At 39.3% G+C, this 16447-nt stretch overlaps 1 protein-coding gene across 1 annotated transcript in view; it reads right to left on the bottom strand.

Annotated features, from left to right (window-relative positions):
* Window positions 1-747: 747 nt before the first annotated feature.
* si:ch211-264f5.6 (carcinoembryonic antigen-related cell adhesion molecule 5) overlaps window positions 748-16447 on the bottom strand; it is a 35416-nt gene continuing 19716 nt past the window's right edge. Inside the window, exons 9-10 of the mRNA XM_023262482.3 lie at window positions 6304-6340; window positions 748-1404 (exon numbers count right to left, since the gene is read on the bottom strand). Of these exons, the coding sequence (XP_023118250.1) occupies window positions 6322-6340 (19 nt within the window). The 3' untranslated portion in view covers window positions 748-1404; window positions 6304-6321. The remainder of the gene's footprint in view (window positions 1405-6303; window positions 6341-16447) is intronic.

Here is a 16447-nt window from a genome sequence, read left to right as displayed (position 1 = left end):
GCTCTAAATTTAACAAGCTCAGACATCTCTGCACCTAAATCAGTTCCTCTCTAGTCAGAAACTCGCTCAAGAGTTTTGGTTTTGCTGATCCTGCTTCATTAAACTTCAGGTAACTGAGCCTCCATTAGCATTTATCTGATGGATCAAATGAACCAAACTCTGAGCTAAACCAAAAACAAACACTCTGGAATACGTTTCATATCATAATATGTTCATATAGGTTTGGCTTTTTTTGTGTCCATGAGATAAGAGATACACTCAGTCTATCTTATATTTGCACGAATGTTTGCATGAGTTTTTAATATATTCAACAAGATCCTAATTATTTTTTTTTTAAATTTTGTCATTTTATACCAGTTTTAACACCTTTTACTTTCATTCTTTTGGGTATTAAGTTCAAAGAAATCCCTCAAAACTCACCTTTATATATATATATATATATATATATATATATATATATATATATATATATATATATATATATATATATATATATATATATATATATATATATATATATATATATACATATATATACATAAAATCTTTTTTAAAAGATTATTCATCATGTAAATATCTACAAATTCAGTTTATAAATAACTTGTGCTAATATTTATTATTAGTTTATTATTGTTCATGTTTTTATATCTTTTAATAAAGTATTTTTTGTGCTATATAAATAAAAATTATTTTTATTATTTGGGGGTATTATGTTGCTCTAAAAGGGGGTGTGTTCTACACAGTAAATGCCAGTTAATAAAAAAAATTTAATTGCGATCTTATTTTTGCAAAGATCTGTGAAAACAGAAATATTAGAAAAACGGCAGTAAAGTTTTGAAATAACCTCAGTGAACAAATAGGAAACACAGAAAAACCTCGAGTGAAAACGTGTTAGAAACCAACAAACTGAGATATTCTGGATCCAATGAAGCTCCAAAGGTCGACGCTCCACCCGCCTGGGACAGACAGCGACATGAAACAAACCACAGCATTTTTGTGAACCTGAACGTCTACATGTGTGGCCTCGTGTGTCCTCAGGTTTCCAGCAGGATAAAGAGAGTCACTCATCAGCCGTCAGTCCGTCAGCTTCGGACCACGAGACGAGGAGCTTCCCCCAAAAGGAAGCGAGACAAAAGCTGAAGGAGGACGCTTGTTGACGGCAGGTGGAGGAGGAAGAGGAGGAGGAGATGATCCATTCGGGATAAAAAAGCTCCAAAAACTAATAAATCAGATCAACAATAACAGCTCACAGTCCAAACCTGGATCCAGGGTCTGGGTGGAATGGAGGAGAGAGGCGGATGATGGGATGGCTGGTCGGACGAAGGCTTCACAGGAAACCAGCCGGATCCTCCTCCTCCTCCAGCCTGCACAAGGAAATCAAGGGAAACTAAATGATGTTCAGGCCTGAAGAGAGAGAAAAAAGAGAAAAGAAGATGTTAGCAGAGCATCATTATGACGGAAAAAATGCATTTTTACTGCAACCTGAACTGAAATCCAAGCAGGTTCTGAGCTAATTTTTAGATACTTCTGTCACATTTTTACTAATTTTTCACCACAGTATAAAGTCCACCTCTATGGAAACAGAACAACCACGAACACAAGGAGAGAGAACTCAGAAATGTCTCCGAAGTTACAGAGTTATGAATTATGAGAAAATTTAAAGTTTCGTTGATTCAACGTTTTGCAAAAACTTGAATCAACGTTCTGCATAAAAAATGAAGGAAACACTGGAACCAACGTGCAACACTTCTCCAAGTGCTCCAAGTTCTCCAACTCCAAGTTCTCCAGCTGGTTTCTCCTGAAGCTCCTACGGTTTAAAGGTGGAACATTTCAAGTCATGAACCTCCTCGTTAGTCTTTGTCATGGTGCCCGTTGCTGCTAAACTCCCACAATGCTCTCTGCTTTAACATGAACTGCCCATCGTCCAACATGACGCACAAAACAACAAAAACAAGAAACAAAATGACAAAAACAAGACACAAAACGATAAAAATGAGACGCAAAACAACAAAAACGAGACACAAAATGGAGGTGAGCTAACTGAACATGGCACGTTCACTGACATCAGGTAAATGTGGAACTGAACAATAAACACTGAAACCTCAACATCAACAACAATATCAGTCCGTTACAATATTCTGTTATCTTCTAGTAAAATGATTCATACATGCATGAAAGTCGTTGGTATTCATGACTTTATGAAGAACTGATCGATATCATGATGCACGGAACGGATTTGGTTACATTTTCAATGGAGTTCCGACTTACGGAGAAAATCGACTCCGTAGGAACGGAACTCTGATGGAAGTGGAGAACCTCCTGTATTCCAAAAACATCATCTAATCGTTCCATGACAAACTCTCAAGAATACCAGATCCAGATGCCTGGACTGTGAGAAAACCTGATATGTAAACCTGTGAGAACATCAGTCTGCTGCACATCATCACCTCCTTCTGGTCTGAACTCAGAGATATGCAACAGAAAACTCGCTGCTGGTAAATTATTCAACATTTTGATGTTACAAAGGATGCTGCGCTTTGTGACCAACAATCTGTCAAACATTCATCTCAACTCAATCCATGGATTTGCTCTACATTGTTTTAACGTGTAAATACTCCTGGTGTTTCAGTCTGAGTATTGAGTCGTTTCATCCACAAACATCTCCAGCAGGAAGATCTGAGTCCTTCATCATGTCTGCAGCTCGTTTGACTGAAGCTTCGTCCGTCGTCTCACAGATCAAAGAGGAAAAACTCTCAGTAAACAGCTGAGAGGCTGCAGGGCTCAGACTGCTCTTTAAAGACATCATCTCATCTCAGAGCCTCACACACACTCAGAACACACACACTCAGAACACACACTCAGAACACACACACTCAGAGCACACACACTCAGAGCACACACACTCAGAACACACACTCAGAACACACACACTCAGAACACACACACTCAGAGCACACACTCAGAGCACACACACTCAGAGCACACACTCAGAACACACACACTCAGAGCACACACTCAGAACACACACACTCAGAGCACACACTCAGAACACACAATCTCAGAACACACACACTCAGAGCACACACTCAGAGCACACACTCAGAACACACACACTCAGAGCACACACTCAGAACACACAATCTCAGAACACACACACTCAGAGCACACACTCAGAGCACACACTCAGAACACACACACTCAGAGCACACACTCAGAACACACACACTCAGAGCACACACACTCAGAACACACACACTCAGAGCACACACTCAGAGCACACACACTCAGAACACACACTCAGAGCACACACACTCAGAGCACACACTCAGAACACACACTCAGGACACACACTCAGAACACACACACTCAGAACACACACACTCAGAACACACACTCAGAGCACACACTCAGAACACACACACTCAGAGCACACACACTCAGAACACACACTCAGAGCACACACACTCAGAGCACACACACTCAGAACACACACTCAGAGCACACACACTCAGAGCACACACTCAGAACACACACTCAGGACACACACTCAGAACACACACACTCAGAACACACACACTCAGAGCACACACTCAGAACACACACACTCAGAACACACACACTCAGAGCACACACTCAGAGCACACACTCAGAACACACACACTCAGAGCACACACTCAGAACACACACACTCAGAGCACACACTCAGAACACACACACTCAGAACACACACTCAGAGCACACACACTCAGAGCACACACTCAGAACACACACTCAGGACACACACTCAGAACACACACACTCAGAACACACACACTCAGAACACACACTCAGAGCACACACTCAGAACACACACACTCAGAACACACACACTCAGAACACACACTCAGAACACACACTCAGAACACACACACTCAGAACACACACTCAGAACACACACTCAGAACACACACACTCAGAACACACACTCAGAACACACACTCAGAGCACACACTCAGAACACACACACTCAGAACACACACTCAGAGCACACACTCAGAACACACACACTCAGAGCACACACTCAGAGCACACACTCAGAACACACACTCAGAACACACACTCAGAACACACACACTCAGAGCACACACACTCAGAGCACACACTCAGAACACACACACTCAGAGCACACACTCAGAACACACACACTCAGAACACACACTCAGAGCACACACACTCAGAGCACACACTCAGAACACACAATCTCAGAACACACACACTCAGAGCACACACTCAGAGCACACACTCAGAACACACACACTCAGAGCACACACTCAGAACACACACACTCAGAGCACACACTCAGAACACACACACTCAGAGCACACACTCAGAACACACACACTCAGAACACACACTCAGAGCACACACACTCAGAGCACACACTCAGAACACACACTCAGGACACACACTCAGAACACACACACTCAGAACACACACACTCAGAACACACACTCAGAACACACACACTCAGAACACACACACTCAGAGCACACACACTCAGGACACACACTCAGAACACACACACTCAGAACACACACACTCAGAACACACACTCAGAACACACACTCAGAACACACACACTCAGAACACACACTCAGAACACACACTCAGAACACACACACTCAGAACACACACTCAGAACACACACTCAGAACACACAATCTCAGAACACACACACTCAGAGCACACACTCAGAGCACACACTCAGAACACACACACTCAGAGCACACACTCAGAACACACACACTCAGAGCACACACTCAGAACACACACACTCAGAGCACACACTCAGAACACACACACTCAGAACACACACTCAGAGCACACACACTCAGAGCACACACTCAGAACACACACTCAGGACACACACTCAGAACACACACACTCAGAACACACACACTCAGAACACACACTCAGAACACACACTCAGAACACACACACTCAGAACACACACTCAGAACACACACTCAGAACACACACACTCAGAACACACACTCAGAACACACACTCAGAGCACACACTCAGAACACACACACTCAGAACACACACTCAGAGCACACACTCAGAACACACACACTCAGAACACACACTCAGAACACACACTCAGAACACACACTCAGAACACACACACTCAGAACACACACACTCACACCCGGGGCTGTGTTTGCTCGACCGAGTGGAGCCAAACCTTCGTAGCTACTCTTCAACAAAAACAGATAAAAACACAGCATCTCAGTCATGGGACATACTGGAAAAATGTTCAGTTTTAGTTGACCCATCAGGAAACTACACAATTTTCATCATTTAGTTGTTAAGAGTTTGTCTGTTTAAACAATAATATGCACTGTTTGCCCAAATTTACTTGCACACTAGTAATGGTCACCTAATTATCACATCCAAATCAAGTCAATTGTGATTTGGATATCTCCCACTTAGTGGCTCCGTCATGTAAATTATGAGGGTTTTTTCTGTGATTTTAAAAGTTACTATCCTTAAAAGAAGAAAAGGTGCATCTGAAATATGACAAAAAAAAAAGTCACTCGACATCAGCACTTCTCAGAAAAACACATTTACCACCTAAAGCCAATGGAAATCAGACAGGAAGGAAAACTGATGCAACAATGTGCATGTGTGTTGAGGAGTGTAAAGCAGGTTATTTTCTGATGCTACAATTTACAGATGTTCCCTGAACACATCTGTGCACAGAGAAGCCTCTAGTCTCCACCCAGTTAGTGCAATGAGACTGGAAACTAGTTTCCCAGCAGTGAAGTTTTAATAGCAGATTTACCTGAAACTGTGATTCTATCTACCTGGATTACACCATGAGGGAAATGTGATTACTCTGCCAAGGAACACGGCAGAGTTATGTGACGATCGGCATACATTTGTCCATTTGTCTGTCAGCAACATTGCTCAAAAACAGACCACCGGATTTGGATTAAATTTCCAGGGAAGGTCAGAAATGACAGAAGGACCAAGTGATTAGATTTTGGCAGTGATGTGATTTATAATCTTGATCCATAGATTGGTTAAAGATTTCTGTCTTGTGTTTGTTGCGTGTCTCATTTTTGTCATCTTGTGTATTTTTGACAGTGCCATATGGGGGAATGAGCAGCCTTGGAGGAGGACTGAGCTCTCTGAGTGCTTTTCTTGTATTAGTGCACATTGTCATGTTGCAAAAATGTGTAATTTCCTACTCTGGCAGCGGCTGTTACCCAATAGTTTGAGTGTAAGACATTACTAGGAGTCATCAGAGGGGCTTACCAGCAGAGCAGGACTTCTTTAGTACGGCGACTCGACCCTGAGGAAACAGAAAACAGTGATTAGCGCTGACGTCCTCCTAGCGCTGCTTCAACAGCACAATTATCACAGAGCAGAGATGACCTGCATTCAATCAGATACCGTTTAAGAGTTTAAGGTTTCAGACGCTTCAAGCAGCGGCAGTAAACAGGATTTAATGGGAATAAACAGGAGTTCAGGTCACCATCACTTCCTTGACACACATTGAGGATTACATAACCTCAACTAACATGTTGGCACAGTGGCAGCGTTAAAACCGCCTCACACCCACATCCTCCCGCTCATCTACGGAGGAAAACCACAGGAGGAGGAGGTGAACCTGAAGGCAACACCTTGACCATGAAAACGGAGCTAAAAGCTGCATGACTGGAAGACAAACACTCTAATATAAAGTTCTGCATCTCCATGGAAACACCACGACCTCTGTGTATTATGACAGTTATAACGCCTTAAATCAGAAAAAAATTAAGTTGAACTTCTTTGATTATTTATTTGACAAACTGAGTAATTTTACATGTACAAAATTTGTTTGTCCATGTGCCCCCAAAATAATAAGGTCTCCACATACTATAGATATTTAATTATTTACATTTTTCCGTGGAAACACAGCCTGTAGTTCAACCATAAAGTCCCTGATTTTTTGCTCCATAGCTGCTGGTTGCAATTTGTTAGGGAATTCTGCGATGTCGAAAGAAGAATCAGGAGGCAAACTTAGAGACACTCTGGAGACTCAGATGGCTGATGTTGAGAATAAGGTTTACTGAATTCAGGAGGAATGATCCAGCGAGTTACACAGTGATGTGAGCACTGGCAGCATCAGTTCTGAGGAGTCTCTCTGGCCTTGGCTACTTATACTGTTTAGAAGGCATGCTGTGTTTATGTTACACTCCAAATACGGAGACAGGACTGTTAACTCAGGCTGCATCTGGCAAAGAATACCACAATATAACCTTGCTTTCCTTACAAACAGTTGTCTTCCACCCCTATGTTATCTTTAGCAAGCGTCTGTCTGTCTCAGGGTCCTATTAGGGACAGAGAGACCATAAACAGGTTTGCATCCTCCCTTTAGGAAAAACATGGGTCAAGGGTGACATCCTGTAGAGTAATTTGGGGTGACTTGGTACCTACACTTGATTTAGGGTGACTGCAGTTGGCAGAAACACTGGCATTTAGGATCTCCTGAACTAGAACCACCTCAGTCGTGAGAAAGTGAGTACCGTAATTTTTCCTCAACATAGGTGAGTCATTAACGCCTTTCTGGATGCATCTAGACGTGCAGAATTTTTAGTTTTTTACAGAATCTGGTTTGAGCAAACAGTTTATTTTTGTAAAATATTTTAAATGAGACATATGGAATAAATATGTAATTGATTTTAGGTTTGGTTCATTTTCTCTCCACATCACACAAGATATGTTCAAAGACTGTTGGTAAGATGAAAATCCAATCCTTCTTTCTGTCCTGGGGGAACTTCACATCCCACATGATGCATCCACGGACCATCAGAGAGTTAAAAATCCAATCATTCCTTCCATACTTGCACTAAATACTGATAAATGGTGTCATTTTTGTGATTTTTTAAAGATAATAAACCTTTCATACCTATCAGCAAACTTCTCCTATCTGCTCAGAGTCGACACAGCCTGCAGTTCAGCCTAAATCTCAGGGAATTATTGTTCCATGACTCCTGGTTGCAGCTGTGTCACTAATGTCTTTCTGGTTGCATCTAGAAGAGCATAATTTACTGTTTTTTGCAGAATATGATTAAGACCAATTATTTATTTTTGGTAAATTTTTGAATGAGATGTTTTCTGATGAAACTGTCAAAACGTTAATAAAGTCCAACATTTCTCACTACTTTTGTATTTTGATGATTTTTGAAAGATTAAAACCTCTAAATTATCCAAGCAACAACTATAAAGTTCATTCTCCAGCAAACAGAGGCCACTTTTCCATCAGGTTACAGTCTGATCTCTGCAGCTTCACCTCCATGAAGGATGAAACTGCTGCAGAACGTCTGACCTCCTCCTCACTGTGATTCCATTTACTCTCCTTCAAACCTTCGTTTGACCTCTGAGAAGCTTTCAGGGAGTCAGGGAGGGATTTCTCCGAGCAAACATCAGACCAGCGTCTTTGAAAATAGCTTTTTGTTCAACCATTGAATCTTATCACAGAAACTAGGAAACATTTTTTCACAGGTCGCTGATAAAAGGAGCCAGTAGACGAAACATCAGGGTTCAAACATGCAAAAGTTCAGCAGCAATATAGCAGGAGGTCAAAAGTGAGGAAATATGTCAGGAAACCATCCTGCAGCTGTTCATAAACATATTCAGGAAATAAAAGTGTTCACATGGTGCAGAGAGAAGACGCAGAGTTTTCATTTTAGCGCTTTTGGTTCAATGTTTGGTTCCTGCAACAGAATTCTCATATTTGAGCATTTTATTATCCAACTTCTGAACATGTGATTTGTGGTTTGAAATTGGAAATACGTTGATGTTGTTGAATCTCAAATATTGCTACCAGTAATTAACGTCTGTCATTTCCTGGGGAGAAATAAAGAACTTTATCTTTATCTTTATCTTCCTGCTGAAGAGGTTAAAGTTTTGCTTTAAATCAATATATTTGAGCCCCTGAACTCAAATCAGCCACTAAATTATCATTTCTATAAGATAAATATCTAAAATTCATAAATTTAATTTAACTCAAATCAACCGTGCTTCTTCAAAAGTCTTCTTTTATGCAATCAACGGCCAAAAGCCAGCAAATATATTCATTTTTCAGGAAGATAAAACAAAGAAAAAGCAGAAAATCGTCAAATTTTGAGAAAGTGGAAGCAGAGAATTATTCATATTTTTGGTTTTAAAACACCTGAAGTGACGAATCACAGATCCACAACTCTACTAACGATTGTTTAAAGCACTAATTCATGCATTAATGCAGAGACTAATTAGGATATAAATTAATGGTTGGAGTTCTGATTCTTATCACATATTTGCACAAATCTTAAATGCACTTAAATTCAAACATCTGCATGAACGGTGATTATATGGAGTTGTAAAATGCTAGAAACAAAAAAATCTACTTTTAAGTTGTAAGAACTACAGTCTCCCTTTAATGTCCTCTATTTTTTACTTATCACTGCTTTATTTGTGATCTTGCACCTTTTAAAACGTTTCTTTGCTCCTCTTTCGGCCTCTAAATCACTTCACTATTCTGGTCCTGAATGCAGGTTTTCCTTCAGAAAAGAAGCCAAAGAAGCTTCAGCTCTGCAGCATGACGGCTGGAAGCGAAGTGAAAACGAGCGACGGATGATTTGAGGTAAACCAGGAGACGGAAGCGGCCGCTGTGGCTTCACCCCAAACAGAAACGGAAGTAAGATGAGATGGAGGAGATGACTGAGGAACTGCAGGGAGACAAAGACGAGCAGCGACACAAACGTGAGCAGAAGAAGACAAGTGCAGACATGACAGCGACATTCCTGCCATTCCCTGGAACGCCGGCCTCGCCCTGCTGGAAGGAAAACAACAACCGATTCTCCGACACTCCGCTGAAGACGAGGAGCTTCTTTAGAAAAAAGGAACTTCAAAAATCATTGGTTTGTTGTTTTAACACTTTGTGCGTCTTTGTGTTGTCAGGTTGCTGCAGGGAATCTCTGTGTTTGTGTGTAAATTCACTTTAAAGGTCAACCAAGTGCCACACCAGCAACCACACGGTTTACAGCAAACACAAGAGTAACGTTAAACCCAACTCAGGTGTGAAACAAGCAGCCAGAATCACCCAAATATATTTTTTCTAATTAGAAATTAGCTGTTTCTGACTCATTTAACCCACCAGACAGTTTAAAAAGCATTTTATCTTTTAAAAAAAAATTCCCAAATTACATGCTTTATCTGTGCATGAAACTCTAAAAACTGAAAAAATAAAAAATCAACTTTGTGTGGACTCATCTGGAAATCTGCAGCTGTTCCTGTAAGTTTGTCTCATTTAATTCATTTAAAACCAGAAAGAATGGGATCAAATTCAGTCAGTCACCAAACTGAGCAACGCTGGGCTCCAGAGCTCAGAGACACCGGAGACCAATCGTCATGTCTCCATGACCAGGTCAAAGTAAGACCTGAAAACTGCAGCAAAAAACATTATTTTTACTTCTACCTGACAAAATGTTTAAAAACCCTCTGAACCAAAAAATCTTTTTTCTTTGGGGAAAAAATAACAAAATTACACCATTTAACAGATCCAAAGATTGTAAAAACAGAATCAAATTCTGAAATTTCCACTTTCCCGATGGTCCTTGAACTACTCGTCTTTGCAGATCCATCCATAAAATGAACCAAATCTGGACTTTAAATTGAAATATTTCATCAAAATCACTGCATTCTACATTTCTCATTTGAAAACTCGCCAAAAATACAGCCTCTCCACTGAGAGAAACAAACAAATAAAAAAAAATCTGAGGCTTTTAGCACAACTTGTTGGAATCAGCTGCGATGAGAGTTTTCGGTTGAACTGCAGGCACAGAGAGGAGACACGTATGGGAAGAGATTATGAATGAAAATTGTAAAAGATCCATAGAATGTGGAAAATAAAACCAACTGGATGAATAAAATCAACACAGCTTGGCTCCAAAACGGTGAACAGAGGAGGGAGTTGTTAGAGATACATCCAGCACAGTGAAACATCGTGTTGATTCGCAGAGTTTGTGTCGAGGCTGTAAAAACGTACGTAGTTAAATATCTACAGCATGTGGAGCCAACTTTTCTTTTCCAGTATTAGTTCCACCTTTGGGCACGCAGAAAAAATGTTGCGCACATTGGTTTGAGTTGTTTTTTCGTCGTAAAACACTCAAATAAATCATGAAAGAAATTCTACTTTCATTTTTTGGATTTATGGCTTCATAACTGTCACCCTGCAGAGAAGATATTCAGGTTTTCCCTACGTTTAGCCATGAACTGCAAAAAAAAAAAAAAAAGTGCTGTTTTTACTGTTCAATATTGGCAGCTGTGGTCGCCAGAACGCGCCGGTAAAATCACGGTAAAACATTTACAACATTTAAATGTGTTGATATTGTTGATTTTAGGGCTAAAAACATGCTTCATTTTATATTTTACTGTAAAAAAAAAAAACTTTTAACCTTTAAAAACTTGAAAATTTACATGAAAATACCACCTAAAATAAAGTTTGTGTAAGTTATTATAAATATTACAGAATTTTTCCATCATCAGCACAACAGTTACTGTATTTAACATTAAATATGTGAATTTTTAGCAAAAATGGCGCTTAAAGCTGTCATAAATATTAAAGCTTATGTCCGTTAACACAAAAGTGCATTTATTTGACCGCCACAACCTGTATTTTTTACATGTAATAAATACAGAAATTGCCATATTGTAAATGTTTCCATTATCAGTACAACAATATGTACATTTAACTGTGAAAAAAATGGATTCTTTTCAAGAATTAAATACAAAAATTACAGTATTGTTCTACATATTAGGGCATTTTTCCATTTAAAACTGTGCAGGAGTCGGGAAATGTGTTTTATCAAGAGAAAAAAACTTTAAAAAATGCACTTTTCTACTGATTAACTTATTTACTGTGATTTAGTGTTAAATAAATAGCATCCAACTGTTTTAGAGTTTACAGATTTTTACCATCATGGTTTGACAGTTTTTCACCCTAAAATCTACAAACATTTTTACAGCGTGGTGTATTGTTTCTGTAGAGGTTCAGGACTTTTTAAAATTTTATTTTAGCGAATAAAAATGATATGAGGATTCAGGAGCAGTTCTCACATGCTAAACCCTCAAAAACATGCAAAATATTTCAATTTCTGCATCGGATCGGCTGAAAAACGAGCTGCAGCTTAAGATTTTTAACTGGTAATAAGCAGAACCGTCAGCGTGGTCGTGGATAAAAGTCATTTGGTTTCATGTTTGATGCCTTTCTGGAGCCAGGAACGCCGGGTGGAAGATGTAAAGCTCAATATCCAACTAGTAATTACGACGGAGGGGTGTGACGTGAACGGGTTTTCCCAGCTGGCAGCTTGTTTTTCTGCAGAGGAGCAGATAGAGGAAGCTCTGACTGGTTTTCCATTAAACGCTTTGCTGCTGCTGGAAAAAAGTGGATCCAAGCACAGAAAGGGAAAAGAGAAATATGTATTTTAACTAGAAAACTGCGGTTAATGTCACCAATTAAAGACTTAATGTATCTCAGCGTGGAGTCAGCGGCTCCCTGTAATTAGCTCAAGATTAAGCAATTCATCAAATGAGAAAATAACTGCTGATTGAACACAGAAAGCTAATTACAGGGTGAAGCTTTCTCCTCAGATGTGTCAGATCGGATTCAGAGTTTGTGTTAACTGTAGATTTGTAGTCGCTGAGGAGAAGAATCCGACCAGAGGATCCGCTGAAGCCGTCGACTGATTCCCATCCAGCTGAGAACCAGAGTCGACTGGTTTCACCACAAACCTCTGATTTCACGTCACGGTAAACAGAGCTGGGATGATTAATCGACTGATCACCAACATTTTTTTGGTTTAATTCACCAGTTTGAGTAATTTTTTTTAGGAAAATTCTCTGACTGAAGCTTCTAAAATGTGAATATTTTCTGGTTTCTTTCCTCCTTTTCGACAGAAGACTGAAGATCTTTGGGTTGTGGACAGAATGAGACATTTGAAGGCGTCATCTTGGACATTTTTCTATGATTTTCTGACATTTCATAGACCAAAAAAAGATCAACAGTTAGCTTCTTATTCAGAACATTAAATTTGACTTTTTATATTTTAAATCTAAGGAGGTCACTATCATTATCAAGTCCAAATACATCTCAAAAAGTTTGGAAACATCCAGCTTATTTATCTGTTTAATCCACTGAAGATTTATTTTAGTTAAATGAATGTTTCATTTACAAAATGTCCAAAAAATAGGGACAAATTCCTGCAATCTCCAAGATTTAACATATTAAAACATATTGTTGTATCCGACCAACAGTCCAAAACCCAAAATATTCACTTCACCATCCTTTCAAACAAGCTGGAACCAACAACTGTGTGTTAGTTTTGCAAAGAACTGAGAAATTATCACTTATAAAGAGACTTTCAGATTAATTTTCTGTCAGTTGTCTACTTATTTAGTCTATTTATATTATTTTATCATGAAAAAAATGCATTTCATAGGTCAGAACAAACTTAAAAACATGAATAACCGTAAAAACTAATTTCAAGTTTTGATTTCCGGCTAATTTAATTAATAAATGCAAACTGGAGGTTTATTTACTGTGTTTTCCTGCAGCATTGTGATGCAGATATTTAATAAAAACTGGCCAAGTGGAATTAAAGAAACATATTCATGACTGAAACCAGTAGGACCCTGAACTACACACAGTATCGGCTGTCAGTGAACGCAACACGACAAAGAAAAAAACGCCCAGAAACTGAAGAATAAGATGTGAAAGTGAAGCCAGAGGACGAGTAGTTTACCTCCGAACTGCAATAAAAACTGTTTAAAACTTCTCAGTTCAGTTCTGGATTGAAACCATCACACAGAGGGCAGCTAGATGTGGTTTCTGCCCCATGAATAAACCTCCAGATACCCCAACGCCACCCAGCGCCGAGCTGGAGGCGGAGCCAGAATGGCTGTGATTGACAGCTAAGGTGAAGGAATGCAGTCAGACGGTGTTTAGAAAATACCGAAAGCACAGATGGATTTAAACCCGACGACTAGACCACGGATGAAGAGTGTGTTTGAGCTGAACTGAAGAAAAAGAAAAGATGTTCAACCCTGTGTTGTGACTGAGAATCTGTTTGGTTCTATACAGTAAATCTACACGTTTCTCTCAAACATGTTTCACATTTTCAACATTTTCTCTCTGCTTCCGGTTTAAAACACAGCTGTAATTATTAGCAGGTCATTCCAGACAAAACCAACAAAACGTACAAAAGTTCCCCTTAATTCTCTCAGAATCAGATGATTTATTATCTCCAGTAACTTTAGTTTATTGAATGAAAACGTAAAATTTTACCTTCATTTTGTGAACATTTTCAGGCCCTTGGAGAACAAAAAGTTTTGTCTTTTTAATTTACTTTTTCCATCATTTCTGAGCCTCAGATCAGTTTTACATCCACTAAAGGTGTCACAATGTAAACACTAAAGAAGCTTTTGTCCATTTTTTTATAACCAACTTTGAGCATCAGTATTATGGGACGTATCCTAATCTGAACAGTAAAACTGCAGCAGTTTGATGTCTATGAGTCCTAGAAACAATCATTGGTACCCTGGACGTGTTTCTGCTTAGTTTGTCCAATATAGTTAAAAAATTGTCCAAAATGAATCAAAGATTGTGCAAAATAGCTCAAACCACCTCAAAATCTTTACAAAATGGAAAAAACTTGCCCAAAATTACGCAAAATTTGTCCAAGATGACTCAAAAAAATGGCTTAAAAACAGCAAACAGAGGAGCGGGTTGTCAGAAGATCCATTCACTACAGTGAAACATCTTTATAGATCTGGTGCAGGTTGGTGTGAAAAACAAGTTCATAGAGGTTAAATTATAGAGTCATATATAACAGCAGTGCAGTACATACAGCCACGTTTTTCTCCCATGCTTATTCCCATGCTTTCATTTTACAAAAATGCTCATTTAATAACACGATGAACTAAACAGAACTGCTGCGGCTGCAGTTAAATGCAAAAAAAAAAAAAAAAAATACGTTAAGTTTGGTGATTTAACCTTCTAAACCCCCCAAAATTACAGCATTTATCAGAGGAAAAAACTGTAAAAACAGAAATAATCTTCAGGTTTCAACTTCCTGATCGTCCATGAACTACACATCTGACATATCGTCACAAATCACTTTATTCTTCATGTCTTATTTAAAATTTAGCTAAAAATAAATAATTTTGTTTATCCTGATGTGGTAAAAAAACAAAAATTTAGCGATCCTTTGTGCAAAATTCAAGCTATTTGTGACTCAGCTGTGACCAACAGAAATATGAGGAAAATTCAGAGAGGTTTCAGCTGAACTGCAGGCTGTGTTTAGTTTTTTTAGTTTTGTTTTTCAGTTTTTGTAAAAGTAAATGAAAACAGAAGCCAGTGTTGAGTTCTCTCTGCTTCTAGTCATGGTTATTCTGTTTCCATATAGAAACAGGAGTTTATATTTCAGTTAAAAACGTCACAGGAGCAAAAAAAGAAAAACACTCAGGAGCTGCTTGGAGTTGAGAGATTTCAGTCTATGAAGCATCAGCCTCATGTTTGCTGCAGGTTTAGCAGAGACTCTGGTGTTTAACTGCTGAACCTGAGAGGAATACGGCTGCTGATAGTTACTGATTTTATCGTTTAAATCCTCTGATGACGTGAACGCTGCAGGTTTTCTCAGACCTGGTTTCTGCAGGTGGTTCTTCTGTGTTGTACGAGTTCAGACGCTGCTTTTCTGCAGATTATCTGTCTGCACCTGCAGCTGCACCTCATTCAGACCCAGACGGTTCTGGTTTCACTATCAGACGACGGGATCTTTGTTTTGGTTTCTGTCTGTATGTCCGTGTCGCTCTCCCACGATGCAGAAGAAAGTCATGTGTGCCTTAATGTATTAATATACAGAAAGTTTACTTAAGAAATGCTGCCTTCTTCTGCAAATGACGACATAAATTTAACACAAATGCATCAATTAAAAGTGCATCTCTCACTTTAGTGCACTTTTGTGTTTTCACCTGAGTGCAACAGGTGTGTGTGTGTGTGTGTGTGCGTGCGTGCGTGCGTGCGTGCGTGCGTGCGTGCGTGCGTGCGTGCGTGTGTGTTATTTTAACCTGAGGAGAACCGGTTTTAACTAGAGGACGTTGTTGTGCAGTGAGGTCATTTTCTGTGTTTTTTTTAAATGAGAAGCTGTAGCTGGAAGGCTTCTGGATCGTCTTTTTTCCAACATGTTACAGGGTTACCGTTTATTTACAGTCTGACACACACATCCGTAGCGCTCACTCTTTCAGAGGAAAAACAAAAACACAGGCTAGAAGTATTAAATATGATACTTATGAAACACTCATCAGCATCACCAAGTGAAACCTCAAATCCCTGCTGATGTGTTTTTATGTGTAGAATCTCCATATTTTACATTATTTT

Source organism: Amphiprion ocellaris, chromosome 15, assembly GCF_022539595.1.
Source record: "Amphiprion ocellaris isolate individual 3 ecotype Okinawa chromosome 15, ASM2253959v1, whole genome shotgun sequence".
NCBI classification, from domain to species: Eukaryota; Metazoa; Chordata; class Actinopteri; family Pomacentridae; genus Amphiprion; species Amphiprion ocellaris.
The sequence above is the reverse complement of the archived record's forward strand: the minus strand, read 5'-3'. Positions and strand labels throughout refer to the sequence as shown.